Source organism: Bos indicus x Bos taurus, chromosome 16, assembly GCF_003369695.1.
Source record: "Bos indicus x Bos taurus breed Angus x Brahman F1 hybrid chromosome 16, Bos_hybrid_MaternalHap_v2.0, whole genome shotgun sequence".
Classification (NCBI taxonomy): domain Eukaryota; kingdom Metazoa; phylum Chordata; class Mammalia; order Artiodactyla; family Bovidae; genus Bos; species Bos indicus x Bos taurus.
The window spans coordinates 46,122,776-46,150,701 of NC_040091.1; the positions used below are offsets into that span (position 1 = coordinate 46,122,776).

At 48.1% G+C, this 27,926-nt stretch overlaps 1 protein-coding gene across 1 annotated transcript in view; it reads left to right on the top strand.

Moving 5' to 3' along the window:
- The window catches only part of DNAJC11 (DnaJ heat shock protein family (Hsp40) member C11), a 70,443-nt gene that overhangs the window by 35,776 nt on the left and 6,741 nt on the right, over positions 1-27,926 (top strand). The window contains exons 4-10 of the mRNA XM_027565028.1: positions 1,230-1,331; positions 14,312-14,440; positions 15,377-15,499; positions 16,403-16,476; positions 19,498-19,687; positions 20,144-20,229; positions 20,557-20,673. Coding sequence (XP_027420829.1) covers positions 1,230-1,331; positions 14,312-14,440; positions 15,377-15,499; positions 16,403-16,476; positions 19,498-19,687; positions 20,144-20,229; positions 20,557-20,673 — 821 coding nt within the window. The remainder of the gene's footprint in view (positions 1-1,229; positions 1,332-14,311; positions 14,441-15,376; positions 15,500-16,402; positions 16,477-19,497; positions 19,688-20,143; positions 20,230-20,556; positions 20,674-27,926) is intronic.

Genomic DNA, 27,926 nt, shown 5'->3' on the forward strand with positions numbered 1-27,926 from the left:
AGAAGACTCTTGAGAGTCATGGACAGCAAGGCGATCCATCCTAAAGGAAATCAGTCCTGAATATTCATTGGAAAGACTGATGCTGAAGCTGAAACTCCAATACTTTGGCCACCGGATGCAAAGAACTGACTCATTGGAAAAGACCCTGAAGCTAGGAAAGATTGAAGGCAGGAGGAGAAGGGGACAACAGAGGATGAGATGGTTGGATGTCATCACCACCAACTCAATGGACATGAGTTTGAGTAAACTCCGGGAGTTAGTGATGGACAGGGAAGCCTGGCGTGCTGCAGTCCATGGGGTCGCAAAGAGTTGAACAGGACTAAGCAACTGAGCTGAACTGAACTGAAGAAAGGCTGAGGTGGCTTCCCTGGTGGCTCAGAGGTTAAAGCGTCTGCCTGCAATGCGGGAGACTGGGGTTCAGTCCCTGGGTCGGGAAGATCCCCTGGAGAAGGAAATGGCAACCCACTCCAGTATTCTTGCCTGGAGAATCTGGTGGGGTCGCAAAGAGTCGGACACGACTGAACGACTTCACTTCACTTCACTTCACTTCACTTCACTTCAAGCAACTGAGCTGAACTGAACTGAAGAAAGGCTGAGGTGGGCAAGAAAGGCCTTGCCTGCTCGCAGGCCTGACATCCTTGTGCGTCCTCAAGGGCTGCTGATTGGTACCTGAGTATTGTTTATACTCTGACAATATATAGCCGACATCGTACATCCTAAGGTTCATTTCAGGTTGTAGGAGGAAGGGCCCTACTGCTAAAACACGAGACCTCATGGCTTAAGGTTGTTGGTCTAGGAAGCTCAAAGGGTGCCCCTGGTGGAGGCCCAGTGCACAAGGGAAATGTGCCAGGGCTGTTGTGGAGGCCTCGCCCCTCTCTGGATGTTGTTTTTAGCCTGCATTGTGGTGGCCTCACGGGAAAATTTAAACTGTGATACTTGAGGTGACATTTTCTCAGTAAGAATCCTGCAGCCTTGGAGACAAGTGACCAAAAAAAATCACTTCAGTCTCTGGAGTGCTGAGGGAGAGCACGGACTGGGGACTGAGCAGATGTGAAGGCGAACCTGGCTTTACCGGGGCCCACACGGTTGGACAGGAACGTCCCCTGGTCTCACTGGGGGCTCTCACGGTCCCGGGGGAGAGGAGCACCGGGACACGGTTAACACTCGGGTCTGTTGTGTCTTCCTCACCATCTGGGTCCTCAGCTGACTTCTCTCACTTCTGCCCACAGGTTGTGGAAAGGAGGAGAACGCCAGCTGAGATCAGAGAAGAGTTTGAGCGGCTGCAGCGCGAGAGGGAGGAGAGGAGACTGCAGCAGCGCACCAACCCCAAGGTCAGTGGCTGGTTCTGGGGGGAGCAGCGGTCTGATGTGGTCAGTGCTGCGGGCTCTTACAGTGAGGCCGTGAGAATTGGGAGGAACCGAGTGTCGCTTATCAGGTCTCAGAGTGCCACCTGCCTGGAGGGCCACTGGCAGGCCTGCTGGTGATGCCTGGGGAGAAGGCAAAACGGGGGACATCCCGAGTACGGGCACAGGCCAGCTGGTGAAGACCCATCCTTATAATCACGCTGCCCGAGCTCTTGACTGTAAGAATCAGCCAGAGGCCCGTGTCAAGAGAGGACAGCCTCCTGCCCGCACACTGAGGCCCAGGGTTCCTTGCAAACCAGTTAGGATACGGAGGGCCAGAGAGCCCAGACCATGGGCCATTTCCAAACCGCATTAAGTGGGGGCCGTGTGTGCATCACCCAGGACAGCAGCGCTGTGAACACCGGGTAACAGACTGTTTCTGCAGCCATAGAGTGACCTCTTCTACCCGTCAGTCAGGTCCCCAATGGAGGCCGAGTCATATAACCCAGGGACACGCCTGAGTCTGAGAGTTACTTTTCAGTCCAGTTATGGTCTCTCTTTCCTGTGATTCGTTAGAGAGGCAGATTGTTCTGCGTGTGCACCTCGGTCCCATGACACACAGGATAACTTGGTCAGTTCACGATGCCAGTGGTATTGAATGACTGACTGCACTTGGCTCAGGGTTCCTGCTCCACAGTGTTTAATAATAAGAGAACTCGGCAGGCGGGCTCTGTCAGTGTGGCCAGGACAGCCCGGCAGGCAGCCTGAAGATCTTCTAAAGGAGAAGAACAAATGCTGGCTTACATGAGGGAAGCTTGATGTTCAGAGTTTCTGATCACATGCACTGTACAAAATGAACTTTTCTAAGACCCTACATCATTTAAAGGCCCACATATTCAGAAAACTCCCATCTCTTCGAATCCTGTTACATTGCAGGGTGTATTCGTAAACGCCAGGGGCTCTCCCCAACTCTTCAGTGAGTGACAGCTTCAGTGGAACAGTTCCTTTGGGTCAACCAAGACAGAGACTTGAGACACGGGCTGCACCAGGTCAGGGGCTGTGAGATGTTCAGACAGTTGAAAATCTCCAAGGTGCTCTGATCCATGCTGACAGGTTCCCTTCTCGAGGGTCCAGCCAGCGCACCAGATGGGGTCTGGGTAAATGTCAGTGTTGGCAGGTGGAGGTCAGTGTCAGGGAGTGGGGAGGGGTGCCTGGCAGGAGCGGGCCGTTCCTGTGGTGTCTTTGCTTTGCTGGCTGAAGTTCTGCTGTTTTCAGAGCAGTGAGGGGGAAAGAGTGTCACAGCAACCCACGCCTCTGTGTCCTGGGATGAGATGGTCCATCTGGGTGTGTGTGGTGATCATTTATTGTGCTTCTATGGAGATGTGTCTCCAGGCCATGTTTATGTGGAATGAGGAAGCACAGCTGTGACCATTCCACACGGGTATGCGGGATATTGTACGATTCCCAATACTTCACTACTTCTATAAAGTGCTGCCGGATAAATAAGGATATTTCCTAACCAGAAGTACTGAGTGATAACCAGATGTTGGCTCTGCGGCATTTTGAAGAGAGGTTTCGAGCTGGATCTCTTATTTCATTTCCAAGTGTTTTGCTTTGCAAGATGAGCGGTGAGGTTTATCATGTTCTCATCCTAAAATGAGAGGGGTGATCTCTTTTGAGATGACCAGAAGGAGGAGGACCCTTCTGATGACCGGGGGGCTTGCACTGGTCTGTCACCCGGACCCCACAGGGGACCATGGCTTTGTAGGGGAGGGGAGCGGCAGACTGGATAATGTTTGTTATACTGCCTCTGAAACTGGTGTGGGTGTTTCTCCATTTTTACAAGAGTTCACTGGGGAGGAATTTTCCAGTTGGAGTATGTACCAAGAACAGGCAAAAAGATCAAGTGGGAGAAACCCATAGTTTGGAAATACTGCCTCTGACGCAGTGATGTGGGATGCAGAGCTCACACTTTGACCTCTGTGCAGGTTTCTAGTTTGTAAAATAAGGATGCTTATCCTAACCACCATGCCAAGTTGTTAAATGATTGAAGAAATATGACATCGATGTTAATTTCTTAGAGACAGACAAGGCTGCTCTGTAAGTGCAAAGTGGTATGCATACCGAGGTTGGGTGAAGAACTTGCTTCAGTATCTCGATCAGCACCATGTGGAAAGCATTCGCCTCACTCGGGTGGTCCGTTGCCCCCAGTAGCTGGGTTTGTTGGAAGGAAATCTGTCAGTTGGGTTCTGGAAATGGCCCTCTACAGATACTACCCCCCTGCTCCCTTGGCCGAAGTGCAGTGCCTTCCATGTGGCTAGCCACCTGTGAGTCCTGCCTTGCGTGAGGGTGCTGTGGGCAGTGCTGCAGGGTGGGAAGAAGGGAGTGGTGCCAGCTCCAGCAGGCGCCTCCTTCCCTCTGGCCCTGTCGCCGGCGGGACCCAGTCGAGCGCACAGGCTCCACATATGCCAGGGCAGCCTGGGGAGCCTCGCACTTGGCACTGGGGCTCTGGATTTGGACTCCACCCCCAGCTCTGGGCCCTGGACCCAGTCACTTCTCCAGCTTTAGCTCGGTTTCTCCCTGTGTGAAATGAGAGGTTTGCCGTGAGGCCCAGAGCATAAGGTCATATCCTCAGACCCCAGAATCCTTAGCTTCATCACCTGTTTCCTGTCTTTCCGGCTATGTGTGATCAAATTCCTCTATCTGCATTTCCTGCTGGAAAATGCCAAGCTTAGGTTGTTGGGTCCCAGGGTCTCCAGGGCACTCCACGTTGAGCCGATATTGGGGAGGGGATTTATAATCAGACAGACGGTGAGGTTCATCTGCATCCTTGAGGGCTGAGTGTGACGGGTCTGAGGGGACTACCCTGGCCTTCCTCTTTCCATCCTTAAGATCATACAATAGGCTTGTTCTCTGCCGTGTTCACGTCTTATTGATTACTGTCATCCCTTTCTTTTGCTAATACCCATAAATCTTCTCTCTCTGGACAGGAGCCAGCTCTGGGAGTCAGACTTTTCACTGCCTTGTTAATGAACTTGTCCAGACCCCATAAGAAGCAGGACGTTAAGTCAAAGATTGTTTAATGGGCTTCATTGTCTGACTTTGAGAGTATCATTTCCTTTCTTTTGGACCCTGTTACATAAGAGTTTCATGAAGATTGTTTCTGGGTTCCCTGGACCATTTGTTCTCCCTTCACTGTTACAGGGGTAGACATAAACTCCCTGGTAAGTTTATGTCTTCCTGATTTTAGAAGGGCCATCTTATCGGTGTGGTTTTCTATAATAGCCGAAAATCACAATTCAGCTTTATCAAGAAGAAAAAATATGTGTCAAGGAAGACATGTAAGCCCAAAGTAGTTTCATAAAGTTTTTTTTTTTTTTTTAAGATTAGTTTTGGTTGCCATGCCTAATGATTGTAGCCCTTGGAATGAGTCCATGGTTATAGCTTCAGTCTGTTCCATGGAAGTGACTCTAATGTCGTAAACCGAATCGACTTGGCTGACAGGATAATCATGCAGAAGAAAAGCTGTTTGAACCCATATGTTTGTTGTGCTCAGTGGCAGAAAGGGGCAATTTACCATATGCAGAAATGGGCTGCTGTTGAAAGTGAACAAACCAGGATGGTGTCACCAAAGGAGAAGGGACCAGGTCGAAAAAGTGCTTTGATATTAAGTGGATCTTTGGGGGAGAGGCAAGGTGGCCAACTGGAGGGATGTGTAGAAAGCTCTTTTACCTGGGTCGTAGCTGCTGCATCTGTATCCTGCCAGAGAGACCGGCTGATAAACTAAGTGTCAGGGTTAAAGGCTACAGGGCGGGGTAGTGGGGCAGCATTGCAGTTGGGACCGGGTTTCCTTAGAAGCCCTGGTAAGTTGAGTTGAAAACCTAAAAAGCCAGCTTAAAACTCAGCATTCAGAAAACAATGATCACCGAATCCGGTCCCATCACTTCATGGAAAATCAGTCAGTTCAGTTGCTGAGTCATGTCCAACTCTTTGCGACCCCATGGACTACAGTACACACGGCTTCCCTGTCCATCACCAACTCCTGGAGCTTGCTCAAATTCATGTCCATCGACTCAGTGATGCCATCCAACCATCTCATCCTCTGTCGTCCCCCTTCTCTTCCTGCCTTCAATCTTTCCCAGCATCAGGGTCTTTTCCAGTGAGTGAGTTCTTCACATCAGGTGGCCCAAGTATTGGAGTTTCAGCTTCAGCATCAGTCCTTCCAATGAATATTCAGGACTGATTTCCTTTAGGATGGACTGGTTGGATCTCCTTGCAGTCCAAGGGACTCTTAAGAGTCTTCTCCAGCACCACAGTTCAAAACCATTTCAGTGCTCAGCTTTCTTTATAGTCCAACTCTCACATCCACACATGACTACTGGAAAAACCATAACTTTGACTAGATGGACCTTTGTCAGAAAAGTAATGTTTTTGCTTTTTGATATGCTGTCTAGGATGGTCATAGCTTTTCTTCCAAGGAGCAAATGTCTTTTAATTTCATGGCTGCAGTTACCATCTGCCGTGATTTTGGAGCCCAAGAAAATAAAGTCTGTCACTATTTCCATTGTTTTCCCATGTATTTACCATGAAATGATGGGACTGGATGCCGTGATCTTTGTTTTTTGAATGTTGAGATTTAAGCCAACTTTTTCACTCTCCTCTTTCACCTTGATCAAGAGGTTCTTTAGTTCTTCACTTTCTGCCATAAGGGTGGTATAATCTGCATATCTGAAGTTATTGGTATTTCTTCTGGCAATCTTGATTCTAGCTTATGCTTTATCCAGCCCAGCATTTTTCATGATGTACTCTGCATATAAGTTAAATAAGCAGAATGGCAATATACAGCCTTGACATACTCCTTTCCCAATTTGGAACCAGTCCATTGTTCCATGTCCGGTTCTAACTGTTGCTTCTTGACCTACATACACATTTCTCAGGAGGCAGATAAGGTGGCCCAGTCATGAAAAATAGATGGGGAAAAAATGGAAACAGTGGCAGAGTTTATTTTCTTGGGCTCCAAAATCACTGTGGACAGAGACTGCAGCCATTAAATTAAAAGATGTTTGCTCCTTGGAAGAAAAGCTATGACAAACATAGACAGCATATTGAAAAACAGAGATATCACTTTGCCGACAAAGGTCCACCTAGTCAAAGCTGTGGTTTTTCCAGTAGTTATGTACAGATGTGAGAGTTGGACCATAAGGAAGGCTAAGCACCGATGCTTTTGAACTGTGGTGCTGGAGAAGACTCTTGAGAGTCCTTTGGACTGCAAGAAGATCAAACCAGTTGGTCCTAAAGCACATCAACCCTGAATATTCATTGAAAGAACTGATGCTGATGCTGAAGCTCCAATAGTTTGGCCACCTGATGCGAAGAGCCAACTCAGTGGAAAAGACCCTGATGATGGGAAAGGTTGAGGGCAAGAGGAGAAGGGGATGACATAGAGGATGAAGTGGTTAGATGGCATCATCAATTTAATGGACATGAGTTTTAGCAAACTCTAAGAGATGGTGAAGGACAGAGAAGCCTGGAATGCTGTAGTCCATGAGGTCACAAAGAGCAGGACACAACTGAGCAACTGAACAACGTCAGCGAAACTAGTCAGTTAACTGATGTACATCACAATGTGTTTGCCTATTAAAAATTCAGATTATCAGGCTTCTACCTGGGAATCTGTGTTTTTACACGTCCCCACCCCAGAAATTCAGATGGGTGACTGAATATGAGAAGAATATAGAAGAATGCAGTAGTCTACAGATGAAAGAATAAAAAGATATATTTTTTACAGTGTTTCATTAATGGTTAAAGAACAAAGGGCGGGGATTGACTTAAGGATGGATATTTGGTCATTCAGGAGGATAGTGATCCAGTGGGTTTGTAATTTACAGATTGGAATAAGTATTTACAAGTAGCAGTCAGCTACTTCCCCTTGTGTTTAGCTCATTAAATCTTTGAATCTTAGCAGTTTGTGATTTTTATTCAGGAGCTCAAAACTTGAGAAACTAAGTAAATCAGATTCTTTTGACAACCTGTGTTATACTCTTATGACTGTGACCTGATTGAAAATAGTATGGAACCATGGGGTGTGCTCCCGTGGAGTCTGTTAGCTCTGGTTGAGGCCGGGGTGGGGGGCATGGTGTGACTGTCCCATGCTCTAGATTGGAACTTTCAGCCTCAGAAAAGTCACAGAGTTCTCAGTTGAACATCTGCAGCTGCTGGGTGTCTCTCGGCAGTTTTTCAGTAGTGTTATCATTGTGTGGAAAAGACTGTACGAGACTTGTCACTGTCATTGTCCTTGATGCTCTGACAGCAGAGGTAGGTGCCCTTGGACAAAGGTCAGCACACAGTGGTGGCCTGCTACCTCTTTTTGTCCAGCTCAGGAGCTGATAAGTGTTACTTGTTTCAATGGCTTTTAGGAAATCAAAAGAATAATATTTTGTCATACATAAAAATAATATGAAACTCAGGCTTCAGTGTCCATAAATACAGTTTTATTGTTATATAGCAAAGCTTGTTCATTTACAGATTCCCTTTGGCTGTTTTGCACTATAGCATCAGAGCAGACCATCTGCCCACAAAACCTTAAGCACTGATACTGGGCTATTTATGGAAAAGTGTGTGATTACCCTATTGTAGGAAAATAAGGTGAAATGTGCTCGTAGCAGGGAGAAAACAAAATTCTTTAAAAGTTTTGTGTTTCATACTTAATAGCAAAGATTCTTTGAAAGTATTTTCCTTTGTAAACTTTTCATTTGATAAAATCTGATTTAGTACCAATTTAATAATAAAAGGATATAAACTTGCATATATTGAATTAGTGGTTGGAAGAAGTCTAACCCAAATCGGCCTCTCATTCCTAAGTCATGTCTTCCCACTGTATGAAAAGCATATTATGTTGGAAGTGAAAATGAATTGTAAGTTGCAGCGAAACCCTGTTTGACTCCTAGGGAAGTCTAATTCTGGTGCTGTGACCAGTCAATTTTTAGAAGGTCGTTTTCCTGGAAACAGAAGAAGAGCAGAAAGCAAGCATCAGGACCACTCTCTGAAGTGAGGAGGATGTGTCCTTGCAGCCGCACAGTGACCTGATCAGTCCCTGTCTGGGGCGGCTCCTCAGACATGGCTGGCACCTGAGCCTCAGGTTCTCCTCACTTCTCCACTCCTCTGGGTCATTTTTTTCTTTTTTGGAGGGGAAGGGGCGGTCATTTTCCATAAACTTGTCAGCACCAAAGGCTGTCGAATCACAAAAGTGACTGGCTCATTGGAGTTTTTGACTATTGGGGCCTTATTTAAAGAAACAACAAAATAGTTGAGAGAAAGTGATGCCTTGAGCACTGTTTTTAAACTTCTAGAGTCTGCTCTTGGAGAAGGCGATGGCACCACACTCCAGTACTCTTGCCTGGAAAATCCCATGAACGGAGGAGCCTGGTAGGCTGCACTCCGTGGGGTCGCTGAGGGTCGGACACGACTGAGCAACCTCACTTTCACTTTTCACTTTCATGCATTGGAGAAGGAAATGGCAACCCACTCCAGTGTTCTTGCCTGGAGAATCCCAGGGATGGTGGAGCCTGGTGGGCTGCCATCTATGGGGTCGCACAGAGTCGGACACGACTGAAGTGACTTAGCAGCAGCAGCAGCAGAGTCTGCTCTACCCTCTGGTGAGTCAGTTAACACAATGTGGAGTTAACACAGATGTTTATCATTTCAGAGGTTTTCTTTGGGAAAGGAAAGAAAACTGTCTTTGATGTTATTCTGGAAGTTTTAGCCAATACAACTAGACAAATAGTAAAAGACATAAATATTGGAAGGATTTTCATCATTTGCATGTGGTGTGATTGCCTGTCTTTATTTATGTTTGGCCGCATCATGTGACATATGGGATCTTAGTTCCCCAAGCAGGATTAAACCCATGCCCGCTGCATTGGGAGTACAGAGTCTTAATCAGTGGACCCCCAGGAAGTCCCTGACTGCCTTTCTTTAAAGAACCAAGTGAGGGACTGCCCTGGTAGTCCAGTGCTTAAGACTCCCAAGTTCCCAATGCAAGGCGCCCAGGTTTGATACCTGGTCAGGGAACTAAGATCCCACGTGCTGGAGCTAAGGGTTTGTGTGCCACAACTAAGACCTGGTGCAGCCAAGTAAATAACTTTTAGAAAGAAAGAGAGGCTTCCCTGGTGGCTCAGATGGTAAAAGAAGAAAAATCTGCTGGTAATGTGGGAGACCCAGGTTAGATCCCTGGGTCAGGAAGATCCCCTGGAGAAGGGAATGGCTACCCACTGCAGTGTTCTTGCCCAGAGAATCCCATGGACAGAGGAACCTGAGAGGCTACAGTCTATGGGGTTGCAAAGAGTTGGACACGACTGAACGACTAACACTTTCCACTTTCACTTAGAATGAGAGAACAAACTGAAAACTCAAGAGTTGAATGAGTTGGCCAGTGACGAAACCCACATATGTAAATCAGTGGCTTGTGAATCAGTGGTTCATGATCCTGCTTTCCTCCTGGCCCCAGCACAGAGCCAGAGGAGCCGGCGGGTCAGGCCAGGTGGCTCTGCTCTGCGCTCTGATGGCTCACGTCCTTCATGGTCAGCCAGCGTCCTCACAGTGACCTGTAGGCGGGGCAACTGTGCCATTCATCATCCAGACTAGGACATTTTTGAGAGTGAAAGGGATGTTTACAAGAAAGTAGCAGAAGCAGACTCATTATTCTTGGCACACACTCATATACTTTAATAAGTTCTCTCTCTGGTATTTTGTGTTCTGGTTACATATTACTGCATGACAAACCACTCCAGAACTCAGTGGCTTGTGAGAATGATTTGATCTCCTCTCACACACCCGTGGGTTAATGAGACTCAGCCCGATGGTGCTTGCTTGGAGTGTGCTCACAGCTGATGGCAGCTGTGTCCTGTTGAAAAAGAGGCACACGGGTGCCCCTCATAACTACAGCTGGGGTGGCTGATGGTGGCCTGCCGTTTCTCACATACAGCCTCTCCCTGCTCTAGGTCGGGCTTCCTCCCATCCCAGCAGCCCAGCAGTTGCAGGGTACTTGCATTGTTACAGGGTAGCTAACTGCCCCTCAAAAGCATATCCCCAGATGAAGCTGCAGGGTCCTTTGCGACCTGGCCTTGAAGTCTGCGCCATCCCGTCCACAGCATCCTCTTGGACGAAGGCAAGTCCTGGGTCCATGGAGGTCAAGGAGGGACTCTGAAGCCTGGGGCTCCTGCACGCGGGATTCTCAAGGCCGCACTGTGTCACTGCTGTTTTTCTGAAGAATGTCTTCTCAGTGTCTTTTTTTTTTTTTCCCTTCATAACATTGCTGACCATGTTCATACAAGGAGCATATTTATTTAGTAGATTTTGACATTTCTGGCATATTTGATTCTTCTCTGTATACTGTAATATTTTCTTTTTCTTTTACTTATTTCACTTAGCATCTTTGTATAATCGATTTACAGTATTATTTTAGTTTCAAGTGTACAACATAATGACTCAAAATCTTTATAGATTGTGCTCCATTTATATTCAAAAATAATACCCTCTAGGTTCATACATACTGCAAGTGACAAGCCTTTGTCCTTTTTTTACAACTGAGTAGTATTCCATTGTATGTATATACCACATCCTCTCCATCTGTTCCTCTGTCAGTGGACACTTTAGGTTGCTTCCTTGTCTTTTGTAAATAATGCTGCTGTGATATAACTTAGGGGTACATCAGTTCAGTTCAGTTCAGTTGCTCAGTCGTGTCCGACTCTTTGCGACCCCATGCATCACAGCACGCCAGGCCTCCCTGTCCATCACCAGCTCCCGGAGTTCACTCAGACTCACGTCCGTCGAGTCAGTGATGCAATCCAGCCATCTCATCCTCTGTCGTCCCCTTTTCCTCCTGTCCCCAATCCCTCCCAGCATCAGAGTCTTTTCCAGTGAGTCAGCTCTTCACATGAGGTGGCCAAAGTACTGGAGTTTCAGCTTTAGCATCATTCCTTGCAAAGAACACCCAGGGCTGATCTCCTTTTACATCTTTCAAATCAGTGTTTTCATTTTCTTTGGCTCTATACCCAGGAATGGGATTGCTGGACCATATGGTAGCTCTGTTTCAGTTTTTTAAGGAACCTTTCCACAGTGGCTGTACTGGTTTACATTCCCACCAACAGTGTGGTAGGGTTCCCTTTTCTCTGCATCCTCACCATAATTTGTTACTGTGGTCTGTAAACCATAGTATTTTTAATTGCGAAAATACTCTCAATTTTAAATTTCTTTGTTTCAGAACATGTAAATATTGTTCACAGGTATTGTCTTTTTGCCTCCATTCAGAATACTTTTTTTTCTTTGACAAAATTTCTGAAATAAATTGTTTATGATTTTTTGAATGCTTCAAGTTGAGATGCCATAAAACTGTAGACAAACCTTGTTAATTTCATCCCATTCCAGGAAAGAATATAAATTTAATGGAAAATGACAGCTCCACCAGACAATTCCTACCCAAAATTGAGATATTCCAAAATGCCATTCTGTAATTTCAAAATGCAATAAACAGAGCTCTTATTTTATTTGTTTAGTTTTTCCTTCCTCAAGAGATCAATTTCACAGTATTCTTAGTTACACAGTTTTCAATGATTGCAGTTTCTTAAATATTTTAAAGTTGCATGATTTAAGGGTTTTTAAAAGCAGTTCTACAAAGGTTCACACTTTCCTAATACACAGATTTAACACATGCTGCAGTTCTTCTATTCAGAATAGGCTTCACAAGAAATGATCTTGTTACTCTGAATACACAAAAGTGTTTGTGTATTTTGACAACTTTAGCTTTATTTTCCGTAGGCAGAATATCACAGCTCATTTTAACAAAATTGTGCATTGTGTACACTATAATTCTAAGACTATTTCTGCTCCATGGGTTTCTTGATTTAATTAAAGCACTTTTACCAGGAGGCTGTACCTTCACCAAAATTGGTATTTGAGTATCACCACAAAAGCACACCATTTTACATTCAGTGTGGAACTTTTTGAGCTTACAGGATTACAGTAAGCAGGTGTTTCACCTTCAGAGAATCAGTCATTTCTCGTTTGAAACGTCTGGTTGACACTGATGTAAAACTGGCGCATTAGCAGTTGTGAGCTTCTGCTGATACCAACTTACAAACAGCTATTGCTGTATCTTTCATGTGTGCCTTATGAACCTTAGCATGGAAAAGAGAGTGAAATTAACATAGAGGAACTACCTTTTGATCTAAATGTAAAGTCATTTTTCCACAGCTGTATGTAAATACCCCTGCTGCTGGCAGCCTCACTTTTGGCCGTACTCTTTAAAGAACACTCACTATTGAAGATGCTGGTGTTTCTAAGGCAGATCTGAGGCTTTTAATTTTCATATGGCTGGAATTAGCACTGTGGATGGTCAGTGTTGAGAAAACAGTTTATAGGGACTTCCCTGGTGACACAGTGGATAAGAATCTGCCAACCAGTGTAGGGGACACAGGTTTGATTCCTGTTGGTGATGAAAATGGGCTTCCCTGGTAGCTCAGCTGGTAAAGAATCCACCTGCAGTGCAAGAGACCTGGGTTCAATCTCTGGGTTGGGAAGATCCCCTGGAGAAGGGAGAGGCTACCCACTCCAGTATTCTGGCCTGGAGAATTCCATGGACTGTATAGTGATGGTGATGAAAATACTGTTGGTGATGATATCACTTTTTAAAAAACATCTAGGGTGATTGCTGAGCCAACCAAAACATCGGGGTTAAACTGTGTTATCCCAGATAAATCCCACCTGTGACGTCTCCCATGACCACCCAGGCCTGGCAGCCTCCAGCCCCTCCTCTGCCACCTCCCTCCCACTGCACTCCTCACAGGCAGATGGATACTCACTGTCTCCTCCTGCGTTTCCCTCACACATTTTCGTTCACAAGTCCCCTTCCCCAGGAGAAAAACACATTCTCCTAAGCTTCTTTTGGGGTGGTAGAAGTGTTCTGTATAGTGATTTTGGAGGTGGTTTCACAAGCGTACACACCTGTCAAAACTCATGAAATTGCACACTTCAAACAGGAGTAGTTTATATTATATGTAAATTAAACCTCAATAAAGTTTTGTTCATGCACTGCAGAGAATTTAATGAAAATGTGTGTGGAGTCATGTCTTTATATGTTGGACTAAGGTAGCCGCCCATTTGAGGGACTTCCCTGGTGGTCCAGTAGTTAAGAATCCACCCTGCAGTGCCGGGGACATGGGTTCGAGCTCTGGTCGGGGAACTAAGACCCACATGCTATAGGGCAAGTAAGCCCACACACCACGACTAGAGAGCCTGCACACTGCAACAAAGATGCTTTGTGCCACAGCTAAGACCTGACAGAGCCACATAAAGTACTTTTTTTTTTTAAGTATCTAATTTGAAAAGTCTTATGACAGTAAAAGAAAATAGTAAATACTGATTTCCTGAGTAAAGAGCATTTTTATCAGTCAGCAAAATTTTGGCTTGTTTCCTGAGAGAATAGGGGGTTCTGTTTCTCATAACTTGAGGCAGAACAATTTCTAAATCTCCCATTTGTATATAATTTGGTTTGCACTTCTGTCTTTGAAGGTATTTTTTTATGTTTTAAAGAAATTTAAGGTACTTTGTGACATATCAGTGTTTGGAATTGAATATTAAGAGTGTTTCTCCCATGTAGCTAGTTTCTGGTTGTTTTCTGCATTTGTGGGTTAAATCCATAGGTAAGCAATAGCAAACCATGAGCAGGGCAGTTTCATTTCATTTCCCACCATTTGTCCTCGGTAAGTCACTCGCCCACTTCACGCCTGGTTTTCTGACTCTAGAAGACGTTGGTGCTCGGCCGCTGCTTGGTGTGAGCTGTGACATTCATGTTCTGTGGGCCAGTGGAGTCGTACGTGCCCAACGAATCCCGCGGCTTCTGGCGTGTGTAGTATTGTGTTTCTTCCCACAAATCCCAGGCCTGATGCTGACGGCTTGTTTTTCTGCCGCAGGGGACCATCAGTGTTGGCATCGACGCCACTGACCTTTTTGATCGCTATGAGGAGGAGTACGAGGATGTGTCCGGAAGTGGCTTTCCACAGATTGAAATTAACAAGATGCACATATCACAGTCCATTGAGGTAAAGCCACAGACACGTCCCCCAGTGCAGGGGGGCTCGGGGGGGGTGCTTGGGTTAATGAGGTGCAGCACCGCACACAGCTGGAATGACAGTCTGCTCAGGGTTTTCTCATCTGTGTTCATGAAAGGGTGCAGTTAGCCACTTGAAAAAAGAATAGCTCCAGTCACAACCTTGTTTATCCTGCTTTCCTGACCCACATGTTAGCACCATGAGTGCAGGGTTAGGGGGTAGGGTGACACTTAGCTTCAGGGTCCCGGGGCTCTCCAGCAGGTGGTGGAGGGCCACCACCATGCTTATGGTCTAGGAGAAGTGGGAGCCAAAGTCATGATGATTTTAGGAGCAAAACCAGATCTCTGGGAAATTCCAGGAATGGGTCTTAATTTGAAGGCACATGCTCCTGTGTGCTGAGCCCTGGGGTCACTGAAGTGTCATCTGTCTGGCCGACGTTGGGACATGGCAGCATTGGGCCATCTGCTGACAGTTACGGCAGGTCTCTGCCCCTTCAGCTTATCCACTTCTGCTCAAGTGCATCAGCCTGGAATGTGAAGTCCCAACTCAGGGAAACTTTCCCCCTCCTGGGGCTTCCAGTCAGTCAGTGCTGCCACAGGCAGGACTGGGGAGTCCTGGACATCCCCATGGGTGATGTCACCATGGAGCCTGATGCTGAGGGGACGCTGGAAACCAGCATCTAGCCCTACATTGGTCCTAGTTTTTTGGAATTTGCACGTTCAAGCTTTTGCAAAACCTGACCGTGGTGGCCAGGTGCCATTCAATGGCACAGTGGGAGAGGGGTGCGGCAGGCCCACATCCTGCCCACTCGAGCTGCAGACACAGCTGTGCTTCTGGCCTCACACTCAGGGCGCATTGGGCAGACTGCTGTCCTCAGCACTTCCAGTTACTTCGATTACTATATTACTGGCTGATATCATTTCCTAGGCACCCCTGACAGCTTCAGACACAGCCATCCTCTCTGGAAGCCTCTCAACCCAGAATGGGAATGGAGGGGGTTCCATTAACTTTGCGCTCAGACGAGTCACTTCTGCGAAGGGCTGGGGAGAGGTAAGCACGCCAGCGGGAGATCGGGTTGTCAGCCGCCGAGCCCACCCTCAGAATGACCTCAGTGGCCACATCAGGTATAACAGAGTGCAGCTGTCAAACTTGTATCAACTGATGGTCCCCACTAGAAACCTGTGTCTCACATCTGAGGGGCGCGCTGAGCCTGCCATCAGCTCACAGTCAGGACAGAGCAACAGGATTCCCCTGGAGCTTCCAGAAATCTGGAAACTCAGCATCTCTATTCCTTAAACAAGCCTGCAGGCCCTTCCCGTCTCCTGCACAATTCAGAAGGCGGGTCACCTCTGTCTTAGTGCGCTGGTTCGCTGCTCAGCAGTCGTTAAACAGCCAGTTCTGCCAAGCAAGTTGAGCCGCATCAAATTAATATAGAGGAGTTGCCTTGAAAGTCACCCAGACTAGTAATGAGGCAGCCAGGATCGGCTGGACTTCATGGCTGTGAGAGCAGAGCTGCTGGTGGGTTTCACGTCAAACCCCTGAAAGCCATCTCCAGTCACCTGTGAGACCTGCAGACGGTGAGGCAGAGCAGATGGACCTGCACAGTAGCCAGCACTGCGTGGGCAGGGCCAATCCCGCCGGCAGAAGGCGGTGTGCGATGGCTCCAGCTAGGGCAACAGGGACCAGCGGCCCGCAGCGCTGTCTGGGGAGGGGCTCCTTGAGGAGACTCACCTCACTGAAACATGGCTTCTTTGGGTCTGTGCACAGAGTCATCTCCCTTTGTCAAAGGTTAGAATGAGATACTAAGAATCTTCCTGCCCCTACTTTTAGAGGCCTGGCAAGGGCTGGTGGCTTTGAATTAAATGAAGAAATTAGAACCAGAAGTGCTTACTGACACCTTGGTTACTGCTGTGAGGTAAAACACCATTAATTCTTTTTTTCTTTTTTGAACAGTTAGAATTTGGAGCTGGGGATCTGCAGGGGCCTTTATTTGGCCTGAAGCTATTCCGTAATCTCACACCAAGATGGTAAGTATATCGAAATAAATGCCCTTTGGTGGTCTTTGTGTATTTAGACCAGAGCCTGTGTATTTTTCTTGTCAGGTCATCTGGAGTTACCATCTCTGACCTGCACGGTCACTGCGGGCAGACCCTGCCACGCTGGCACGGGGTCCAGGCAGTGTGCTTGGTGCAGAGAGCACTGGATTGGGCAGTGGGGTGGGAGGGGCCTGCCCTTGTCCCAGCCAGGGACCAGGCCCTCCATGGTCCTCAGGTTCCTGCTCTGTGGGGAAAGGCCCCTGCTGGTCACGTGGGCTGTGAGGACCATGATGTGAGGCCCTGGAGGGAATGCATGCTCACAGGGAAGTGGGTCCTGGTCTGAGTCTTTATGCACTAGTGGGTCATTTCTTTGTTGCAGAGAACAGTTTCGGGTCTGGAATGGGGCTTTACCAAGCAGTGAGGCAGTGAGTGAGGCGGCCTGTCAACCTGTCTCTCTGGTAGCTTTGTGTTAGGCCGGAATATTAAACTGCCCCCACCCCAGCTTCATCTTTGCTTTTGCAGTGATGTTGCACCCCTAGGACTGTCCCTTATAGGACACACGTGTCCTTATTCCCCATTAGGGGTACCTGTGTGAGCTCAGGTAGAAGAACTGGGTGGAGGATAAACAGCTCGTTCATCTGGCGATTGAAACGCAGCTGAAGGAGTCCTGGAAAGGAGCACATGTCTGAAAAGAAAAGCAGGGCTTCCCTGGTGGCCCAGAGTTTGGGAATCTGACCACCAGTGCAGGGGACGGGTTCAATCCCTGATCCAAGAAGATCCCACATGCCACGGAGCAACTGAGCTCACAGGCCACAGCTACTGAAGTCCATGCTGTAGAGCCTGTGCTCCATGACAAGAGAAGCCACCGCAGTGAGAAGCCCACATACCACAACTAGAGAGTGTGCTAAATTGCTTCAGTCGTGTCCCACTCTTTGCAGCCCTATGGACTGTAGCCCACCAGGCTCTTCTGTCCATGGGATTCCCCAGGCAAGAATACTGGAGTGGGTTACCATGCCCTCCTCCAGGGGATCTTCCCAACCCAGGGATTGTAGCATCTTTTTAAAAAAAGAAAAAACAGTATTTCATCCCCAGTCAGATGTTCATCTACGAGCCTGCCTTCAGTTCCTGGTAAAGGCAAGTGTGCAGAGCCGTGTGACACACAGAGTGAGTGGTGTCGTGAGAGAGGGCGTGGCTTCTTGACAGATGGAGCTGGAAGCTGATGGAGATGAGCAGAGCCCCTTGCAGAGATGAGCGGGACTTCCAGGCAGAGGGCGTGGGGTGAACCGGATGCCGTGGCACGGGGACCCCCCCATGGTTTCTCTGGCCTCTCCTCTGGGACTCAGACCCACTGGGTCTGGGATGGACACAGGGCTTTAGGCTTTTAACCAGAACTTCCGGTGGGTTGTATGTATCCACATCACCGTTGTCCTAGCCTTGTCTGCTTAGGATTGTCACCACCCATGCTGCTGCTTTTGCGGGTCTGGAATTGAATTTCATCATGGTGCCTGGTTTATCAGACTTGGGATCATGAAGATTTATAGAAAGAATACTAGCTAATTAATACTCTTATCTCATCTTATGGGTGCCTGAGTCTCAGGGTCAAATTATTTGCAAGTCCAAACTGGTGACTGTTGGTGGGTGTGGAATCAGCCCAGAGCCTGGCAGGCAGCCTGTGGGATGTTCTCAGTCTCCCTGGGCAGTGCCTGCCTTACTGCTCTCTCCCCAGAGTTCGTCTCTCTCTAGGACACACTCCATAAGAACACGAAATCATATTACTTTGATTAAGCAGAGATCTCATTCTTTATGTTTTGATTTTTTTAAATGTTGCTTCGTGACATCTCAGGGTGACTTTTATCTGTCCTCTGTCTGCTTTCCCCCTGACTCCGGATCCCACTGTGGCCAGAGCGGAATAATGGGGTCTCTGTCTGGTGTGGCTGGAGTGTCAGATAAATGAGGGCAGGCTTGGGTTGGGGGCCCTGTGGAGAGCAAGGGGTTGGTTCCTCATTCATCTGGTCTTGAGAAGAGTTTTGCGTGCACAGGAGCAAATGTCATCAGTTACCACTTGTATTATTATTTTAGTGGCAAAAGCGAGACACAGACACCCAAAGGAAAGTGAAAGTCTTAGTCACTCAGTTGTGTCCAACTCTTTGCAACCCCATAGACTATAACCTGCCAGGCTTCTCCATCCATGCGATTCTCCAGGCAAGAATACTAGAGTAGGTTGCTATTTCCTTCTCCAGGGGATCTTTCTGACTCAGAGATCGAACCCATGTCTCCTGCATTGCAGGCAGACTCGACTGTCTGAGCCAGCGGGGAAGAGCTTAGGAAGGAGAAAAACTAAACAGGCATCCATCTAGTGAGGGCTGCTCACTGGAGACCAGCTGTTTGCTCATCTTTAGTAAAGTTCTGTGAATCCCTTTGTTACTGAAATGAAATACCCTTATTTAGCCAGAAGGTGGGGCTGACTCCCTTGGAAACGGAACTTCACAGGCCTTGCAGAGGGACAGTTTCCTAGCTTTTCAAGCAGCTTCAGTCGTACTGTGTGGCTGTGGGTGCACATCAGCCTCACACTGCAGCTTTGAAAACTACGCTGATGCCTGCCCATTGCGCCCCAGAAAAATGACTCCATTGGTCTGGGCCGGGCTCTGGGTGAGGGGCACTTAGACATGGCCTCACGTTAGCACCGCTTGGCCAGCTTTTCCATGCCAAGTCAATAAGTCAGCACACCTGGGGTGGGAGCCTGCAGGTGGTTCTAACTTGCAGCAGGATTTGACCTCCTGGTTTAGGAACGCAGATACACGGGTGCCTCTGTGGTTGTGGCTGCAGTTGGAATAGGATGGGGTAGGGGGATAAGTGAACAGTCCCCAGATTACCCTCCTGCCCCCTTGTGGGGAGCCACCTGGGAAACCACGGGAGTGATGGTGAGCAGGGTGGGGACTGGCGGAGAGGACGCAGCCAAGCCTGGCAACAAGCCCGATATCATCTAGGGACTTTCTCTGTGTATCCCCCCAGCTTTGTGACGACACACTGTGCCCTGCAGTTTTCGTCCCGCGGCATCCGGCCGGGCCTCACCACTGTCCTGGCCCGGAACCTGGACAAGAATACGGTGGGCTACCTGCAGTGGCGCTGGGGCGTCCAGTCAGCCATGAACACCAGCATCGTCCGGGACACCAAGACCAGCCACTTCACCGTGGCCCTGCAGGTGAGGACAGCTCGGGGGATCCTCCAGTCCCTTGCCCCCCACCCCCAAGTCCACTGCCTGCAGGGCCAAAGGCAGGTTCTATCCATCCACCCTCAGGAGCTGAAACAGGGTTGTGCTCAGGCTCCAGGGGAGCTGTGTTCCACCCCTCATAAAGTGAGAGGTCTTTTCTGCCGAAGGCCACAGGATCGGGGTCGGGGTGCCGTGGTGGCTGGGCAGGAGCTCGAGGCAGCTGCTGCCCTGTGAGAACGCTTGCTCGGGTGCAGGAGTTTTTATTTTTCCTGAGAAGTCAGAAGACTGGGTTTTTAAGTGAAATCTCCCAGTTTATAAAGATCAGCTCCAGGTGGATTTTTACACACCCTGTGGGACAAGCCCCCTGCCCCCGACAGTGCTTGGCCGCCGGGTGGGGCGACCCCCTCAGCTCGGTCTCAGCTGCCTTTTCTCCCTCCACCTCCCCAGCTTGGAATCCCTCACTCCTTCGCACTCATCAGCTATCAGCACAAATTCCAGGATGACGACCAGACCCGAGTGAAGGGGTCCCTGAAGTGAGTGCTGGCCAGGCCAACGTGGGAGTCCACCCGGTCTGTGCCATCGGGCACCTGCTAGGGTTAATGCACATCTCCCTTGTGAGGCCGTGGGACTTGCTACCCTGCCATCCCACCCTGAGGAGCTCGGCGTCTAATGTCGGATTCCTCTCCGGTCATTGACCAGGGGTGTCCGTCCTGAAAGTCCTCCCCGTGGGTGGTGGGAGGGCGAGGGAGTTGGGGATGGGAGCCTGGCCTCCGTCCTGGGTGACGGCTGCCAGTGGTGTTAGGGTTGTTGGGGGAGCAGGAGCAGGGGGCCTGGCTGGCTCACTGGTCCGCTCCTTGCAGGGCTGGCTTCTTCGGGACGGTGGTGGAGTACGGAGCAGAGAGGAAGATCTCCAGGCACAGTGTCCTCGGGGCGGCTGTCAGCATTGGAGTCCCACAGGGCGTTTCCCTCAAAATCAAGTAGGTTGGACTCAGGTCCTTCTGGCCAAGGGTTGTCTCACACTTGGTAACTCATCTGAGCTTCACCTGCATTAAGAAAAAAAGAGCCTTTGCTTAGAATTCCATTAGAGATGCGCTCGCTTCTGTCTGGGGTGTGTCAGCAACTGTAGAGTCCAGAAGCCCGACATTCGGTCAGTAAGACCAAGTCTCTGCTTCAGAGAACTTCCTGTGCCCACCTGCCCCTACTTGCCGCCCCTCTCCTGAAAGGCCCTGGGGTGGCCCCGCACATCCGCTCACCCACACGCCACACAGCTCACAGTGTGGCATGTACCTCATGGTCCACAGGGCAGGCAGCGTTGGGCTCTCTGCGCCAGATCCTCCCACCTCGGTGGCCCAGCTGGTTGCCTCTAAATGGAGGCCTCACTGTCAGACCCTTGGCTGCTGAGACTCACCCCACAGTGGTCTGCTCCAGCCTCCTGGCTTCACCACTGTTGGGCTCCGTGATGCTCACACAGCGCTAAGGGTTCCAGCTCCAGCCTGTGCATCCCTCATCCCTCCCCACACCTCTCCTGGGGGATCTCACAGCGTCACAAATGTCACACCTCCACTCCCATGCTCCCCCGCCCTCGGTCATATGTGCCCTTCACAGCCTGCTGGGCCTGGAGTCCGCCCGCTCTCGGCACCTCAAGCTCCGTTTTTCCACCAGTTCTGGCCAGAAAGCCGGGAGCCAGTCTCCCAGCGAATCTCCCAGTCACCCTTTCCCAGTCTCCCAGCTTAGCATCCTCTCTCCTCAGAAAGCACATCCTCATCTGACCATTTCTCAGAATGTCTGCGGCCGCCATCTCCGGTCTGAATTACTGCTCGTGTCCTCCTGACCAGTCTTCTCCCTCGGGATGCTGCTCTCCATAGTCTTTTAAAATCTAAGCCAGTGTCTTATAGATCAGATCAGATCAGTCGCTCAGTCGTGTCCAATTCTTTGTGATCCCATGGATCGCAGCACGCCAGGCCTCCCTGTCCATCACCAACTCCCGGAGTTCACTGAGACTCACGTCCATCGAGTCAGTGATGCCATCCACCCATCTCATCCTCTGTCGTCCCCTTCTCCTCCTGCCCCCAATCCCTCCCAGCATCAGTCTTTTCCAATGAGTCAACTCTTTGCATGAGGTGGCCAAAGTACTGGAGTTTCAGCTTTAGCATCAGTCCTTCCAAAGAAATCCCAGGGCTGATCTCCTTCAGAATGGACTGGTTGGATCTCCTTGCAGTCCAAGGGACTCTCAAGAGTCTTCTCCAACACCACAGTTCAAAAGCATCAATTCTTCGGTGCTCAGCCTTCTTCACAGTCCAACTTTCACATCCATACATGACCACAGGAAAAACCATAGCCTTGACTAGACGAACCTTTGTTGGCAAAGTAATGTCTCTGCTTTTGAATATGCCATCTAGGTTGGTTATAACTTTGCTTCCAAGGAGTAAGCGTCTTTTAATTTCATGGCTGCAGTCATCATCTGCAGTGATTTTGGAGCCCAGAAAAATAGTCTGACACTGTTTCCACTGTTTCCCCATCTATTTCCCATGAAGTGATGGGACCGGATGCCATGATCTTTGTTTTCTGAATGTTGAGCTTTAAGCCAACTTTTTCACTCTCCTCTTTCACCTTCATCAAGAGGCTTTTTAGTTCCTCTTCACTTTCTGCCATAAGGGTGGTGTCATCTGCATACCTGAGGTGATTGATATTTCTCCCGGCAATCTTGATTCCAGCTTGTGTTTCTTCCAGTCCAGCGTTTCTCATGATGTACTCTGCATATAAGTTAAATAAACAGGATGACTATATACAGCCTTGACGTACTCCTTTTCCTATTTGGAACCAGTCTGTTGTTCCATGTCCAGTTCTAACTGTTGCTTCCTGACCTGCATACAGATTTCTCAAGAGGCAGATCAGGTGGTCTGATATTCCCATCTCTCAGAATTTCCCACAGTCTATTGTGATCCACGCAGTCAAAGGCTTTGGCATAGTCAATAAAGCAGAAATAGATGTTTTTCTGGAACTCTCTTGCTTTTTCCATGATCCAGCGGATGTTGGCAATTTGATCTCTGGTTCCTCTGCCTTTTCTAAAACAAGCTTGAACATCAGGAAGTTCATGGTTCACATATTGCTGAAGCCTGGCTTGGAGAATTTTGAGCATTACTTTACTAGCGTGTGAGAGGAGTGCAATTGTGTGGTAGTGTGAGCATTCTTTGGCATTGCCTTTCTTTGGGATTGGAATGAAAACTGACCATTTCCAGTCCTGTGGCCACTGCTGAGTTTTCCACATTTGCTGGCATATTGAGTGCAGCACTTTCACAGCATCATCTTTCAGGATTTGGAATAGCTCAACTGGAATGCCATCACCTCCACTAGCTTTGTTCGTAGTGATGCTTTCTAAGGCCCACTTGACTTCACATTCCAGGATGTCTGGCTCTAGGTCAGTGATCACACCATTGTGATTATCTGGGTCATGAAGATCTTTTTTGTACAGTTCTTCTGTGTATTCTTGCCATCTCTTCTTAATATCTTCTGCTTCTGTTAGGTCCATACCATTTCTGTTCTTTATCGAGCCCATCTTTGCATGAAATGTTCCTTTGATATATCTGATTTTCTTGAAGAGATCTCTAGTCTTTCCCATTCTGTTGTTTTCCTCTATTTCTTTGCATTGATCGCTGAAGAAGGCTTTCTTATCTCTTCTTGCTATTCTTTGGAACTCTGCATTCAGATGTTTATATCTTTCCTTTTCTCCTTTGCTTTTCGCTTGTCTTCTTTTCACAACTATTTGTAAGGCCTCCCCAGACAGCCATTTTGCTTTTTTGCATTTCTTTTCCATGGGGATGGTCTTGATCCCTGTCTCCTGTACAATGTCACGAACCTCATTCCATAGTTCATCGGGCACTCTATCTATCAGATCTAGGCCCTTAAATCTATTTCTCACTTCCACTGTATAATCATAAGGGATTTGATTTAGGTCATACCTGAATGGTCTAGTGGTTTTCCCTACTTTCTTCAATTTAAGTCTGAATTTGGCAATAAGGAGTTCATGGTCTGAGCCACAGTCAGCTCCTGGTCTTGTTTTTGCTGACTGTATAGAGCTTCTCCATCTTTGGCTGCAAAGAATATAATCAATCTGATTTCGGTGTTGACCATCTGGTGATGCCCATGTGTAGAGTCTTCTCTTGTGTTGTTGGAAGAGGGTGTTTGTTATGAGCAGTGCATTTTCTTGGCAAAACTCTATTAGTCTTTGCCCTGCTTCATTCCGTATTCCAAGGCCAAATTTACCTGTTACTCCAGGTGTTTCTTGACTTCCTACTTTCGCATTCCAGTCCCCTGTAATGAAAAGGACGTCTTTTTTGGGTGTTAGTTCTAAAAGGTCTTGTAGGTCTTCATAGAACCGTTCAACTTCAGCTTCTTCAGCGTTACTAGTTGGGGCATAGACTTGGATTACTGTGATATTGAATGGTTTGCCTTGGAAACAAACAGAGATCATTCCGTTGTTTTTGAGATTGCATCCAAGTAGTGCATTTCGGACTCTTTTGTTGACCATGATGGCCACTCCATTTCTTCTGAGGGATTCCTGCCCGCAGTAGTAGATATAATGGTCATCTGAGTTAAATTCACCCATTCCAGTCCATTTTAGTTCACTGATTCCTAGAATGTCGATGTTCACTCTTGCCATCTCTTGTTTGACCACTTCCAATTTGCCTTGATTCATGGACCTGACATTCCAGGTTCCTATGCAATATTGCTCTTTACAGCATAGGACCTTGCTTCTATCACCAGTCACATCCACAGCTAGATATTGTTTTTGCTTTGGCTCCATCCCTTCATTCTTTCTGGAGTTATTTCTCCACTGATTTCCAGTAGCATATTGGGCACCTACTGACCTGGGGAGTTTCTCTTTCAGTATCCTATCATTTTGCCTTTTCATACTGTTCATGGGGTTCTCAAGGCAAGAATACTGAAGTGGTTTGCCATTCCCTTCTCCAGTGGACCACATTTCTGTCAGATCTCTCCACCATGACCTGCCCATCTTGGGTTGCCCCACGGGCATGGCTTAGTTTCATTGAGTTAGACAAGGCTGTGGTCCTAGTGTAATTAGATTGACTAGTTTTCTGTGAGTATGGTTTCAGTGTGTTTGCCCTCTGATGCCCTCTTACAACACCTACCGTCTTACTTGGGTTTTTCTTACCGTGGGTGTAGGGTATCTCTTCACGGCTGCTCCAGCAAAGTGCAGCCATTGCTCCTTACCTTGGACGAGGGGTATCTCCTCACTGCTGCCCTTCCTGACCTTCAACGTGGGATAGCTCCTCTAGGCCCTCCTGCGCCCGCGCAGCCATGGCTCCTTGTACGTGGGGTTGCTCCTCCCGGCTGCCGCCCCTGGCCTCGGGCGTGGGGGCGTGGGGTAGCTCCTCTCGGCCGACCCCTGACCTCGGACGCAGGGATAGCTCCTCTCGGCAGTTCCTGCGCCGCCGCAGTCTGGTACTCTCGGCCACTGCCCCTGACCTCGGACGTGGGGTAACTCCTCTTGGCCGCCGCCCTTCGGGCATGGGGTCCTCTTGGCTTTGTGCTTAAGGCCCTCAGGGACTCCCTCAATTCGGGGCAAATCGGCCCCCTCAGAGCCCACAGGATCTAGCCCCTCAGTCTCTTCTCTGCCCCCCACCCGATCCTATTCACTCTGGCCTCCAGGCTGCTCCGGGAGCACACCAAGCCCACTCCTGCTTCTAGGCTTGGCTGGCGCCTGCTGCTCCCCAGTCCCCAGGGAGCCACATGGCTGATTCCTTCAGTTCCCTCAGGTCTCTGCTCAAGTGTCATCTGATTGCCAAAACCATCTCTCGTCACCCTGTTAAAACTGGTGGCCCTCACCTTGCCCTGAGCTGTCCATTTCCCCTTTGCCCATTTCTTATTCTCCGTTGTACCTTCTCCATCTGACAAGCCACCATCCCTCGCCACCCGTCATTCAGAGTGCCGTAACTCAGTCCATTTTCTCTGTTCTCTGTGCTCCTGCCACCAAGGACACAGCCTAGCACTGAAGAGGGACTCTGTGAGCGCATGAGTGAGAAAAAGCAAACCACAGCTCGGCTATGGAGCTGTGGTCTGCAGGTCCCCATAGCCACAGTTGGTGTCAGGCACTTCTCTAACCTGAAATGTGAAGATGCCCGGGATTTAATAAAGAACACAGAGCCGGCAGATTTCTGCATTCCAGTCCCTTCTCCTCCCCTACCTCCCACATCGGGACCTCCAATGAGGCACCGTTCTCTGTTGTAAATGCTCCTCCGCGGCAGAAGTCACGTTACACAGTCTGAACTGAATTCCTGTCCCAAGGATGCCAGCCTGCTTCTTTGTCCATAGGCTGCATTGTCCGAGTTATATTGGTAAATATAACTGAAAGGCACTTCAGTCCAGCAATAGCAGCTGCTCTTTGCTAACTTATATTGTATTTATTTGACAAATCACACTAATCTTTGAATGTTAAACCAACCTTATATTTCCTGAGGCAAATTCCAGTGGATCATGACATGTGATACTTTATATATATTGCTTGATTTGCTTATGTCTTACTAAGAATTTTTGAATCTTTGTTTTTAAGGGATGCCAGTTATAATTGTCTTTTTATTATGTATTTATCAGGTTTTGGACCACGTTATGCCAGCCTGATAAAAAGAGTTAGGAATTATGCCTTCCTCTGTTTTATGAAAGAATTTGTATGAGAATGGTCTTGGTTGTTTTTTTTTCCCCTAGTTTCATAGAGTTTAGCAGTAAAATCAACCAAGCCTGAGTTTTCATTTATAGGAAGGTTTTTGATAGTGAATTCAATTTCTTTCATAAATACAGGGCTTCTCCAATTTTCTGGTTCATCCCTTTTTTTCCTCCCTTCCAGTTTTCGTTTCAGTTCAGTCGCTCAGTTGTGTCTGACTGTTTGTGACCCCATGAACTGCAGCACACCAGGCCTCCCTGCCATCACCAACTCCCAGAGTCCACCCAAACCCATGTCCATCGAGTCGGTGATGCCATCCAACCATCTCATCCTTTGTCGTCCCCTTCTCCTTCTGCCCTCAATCTTTCCCAACATCAGGGTCTTTTCAAATGAGTCAGCTCTTTGCATCAGGTGGCCAAAGTAGCAGAGTTGCCACTTCAACATCAGTCCTTCCAATGAACACCCAGGGCTGATCTCCTTTAAAATGGACTGATTGGATCTCCTTGCAGTCCAAGGGACTCTCAAGAGTCTTCTCCAACACCACAGTTCAAAAGCATCAATTCTTCGGTGCTCAGCTTTCTTTAGAGTCCAACTCTCACTTCCAGTTTTATTGAGATATAATTGACCAAACAGTGCTTTATAAGTTTAAGGTATACGGCATAATGATTTGACTTACATACATCACAGCACATTTAGTGAATATCCACCATCTCATGTAGATACAAAATTAAAGAAATAGAAAAAAAATGGTTTTCCCTTGTGACGAGACCTCTCAGGATTTACCCGCTGTGTTTGATCTTGTGTTTTACATGTAAACGCCATCACAGATAGATGTAGAGGACGTCTCCATCGTTCCTCAAAGGCCCACAGGCCCCTGTGTGGTCTCCCAGGCCTCAGCAGCCCTGGTGTGCCTTTGCTCCCTATATCTTTGCCTTTTTCCAGGATGCCACATAATTGGAGTCATCCAAGGTGAAGGCCTTTGCTTCTTTCAGGAGCATCATGCATTTGAGATAATCCACACTGTTGCAGGCATCAGCAGTGCGGTCCTCCTTATTGCTGTTGGGTGCTGCATGGCGTAGATGTGCCACGGTTTATCTGTTGTGTAAATACTTCACTTGCTTCCAGCTTCAGGAAGTTACAAATTAAGCAGTACAAACATTCATATTCAAGTTTTGTGTGAACACAAGTGGTCTCATTTCTCATGGGTAAGTACCCTGGTGATCTGAGTCATGTGGGAGGCTGTGTTTAACTTCATAAGAGTCCCAAGCCATTTTCCAAAGCAGCGTCTCATCTTCCTTTCCCACCAGCAGCTCTGAGAGTTGCAGTTGTTCCACATCCTTCCCAGCCCTGGGGAGGGCCTTTTTTTTTTAATTTCACCTGTTTAGCAGATGATGTAGGTGTGTCCCGTTTTGGTCCTCTTGGTTCTCATTTACCTCCTGTCTGAGATGTTGACTGGCTTTTCAAGTGCTGATTTGACATCCTTTTTGTTTGTTTTTTTTAAGTGAAGTCTCTATCCATATCTTTTGTCTGTTTCATTATTGGGTTTTTGGA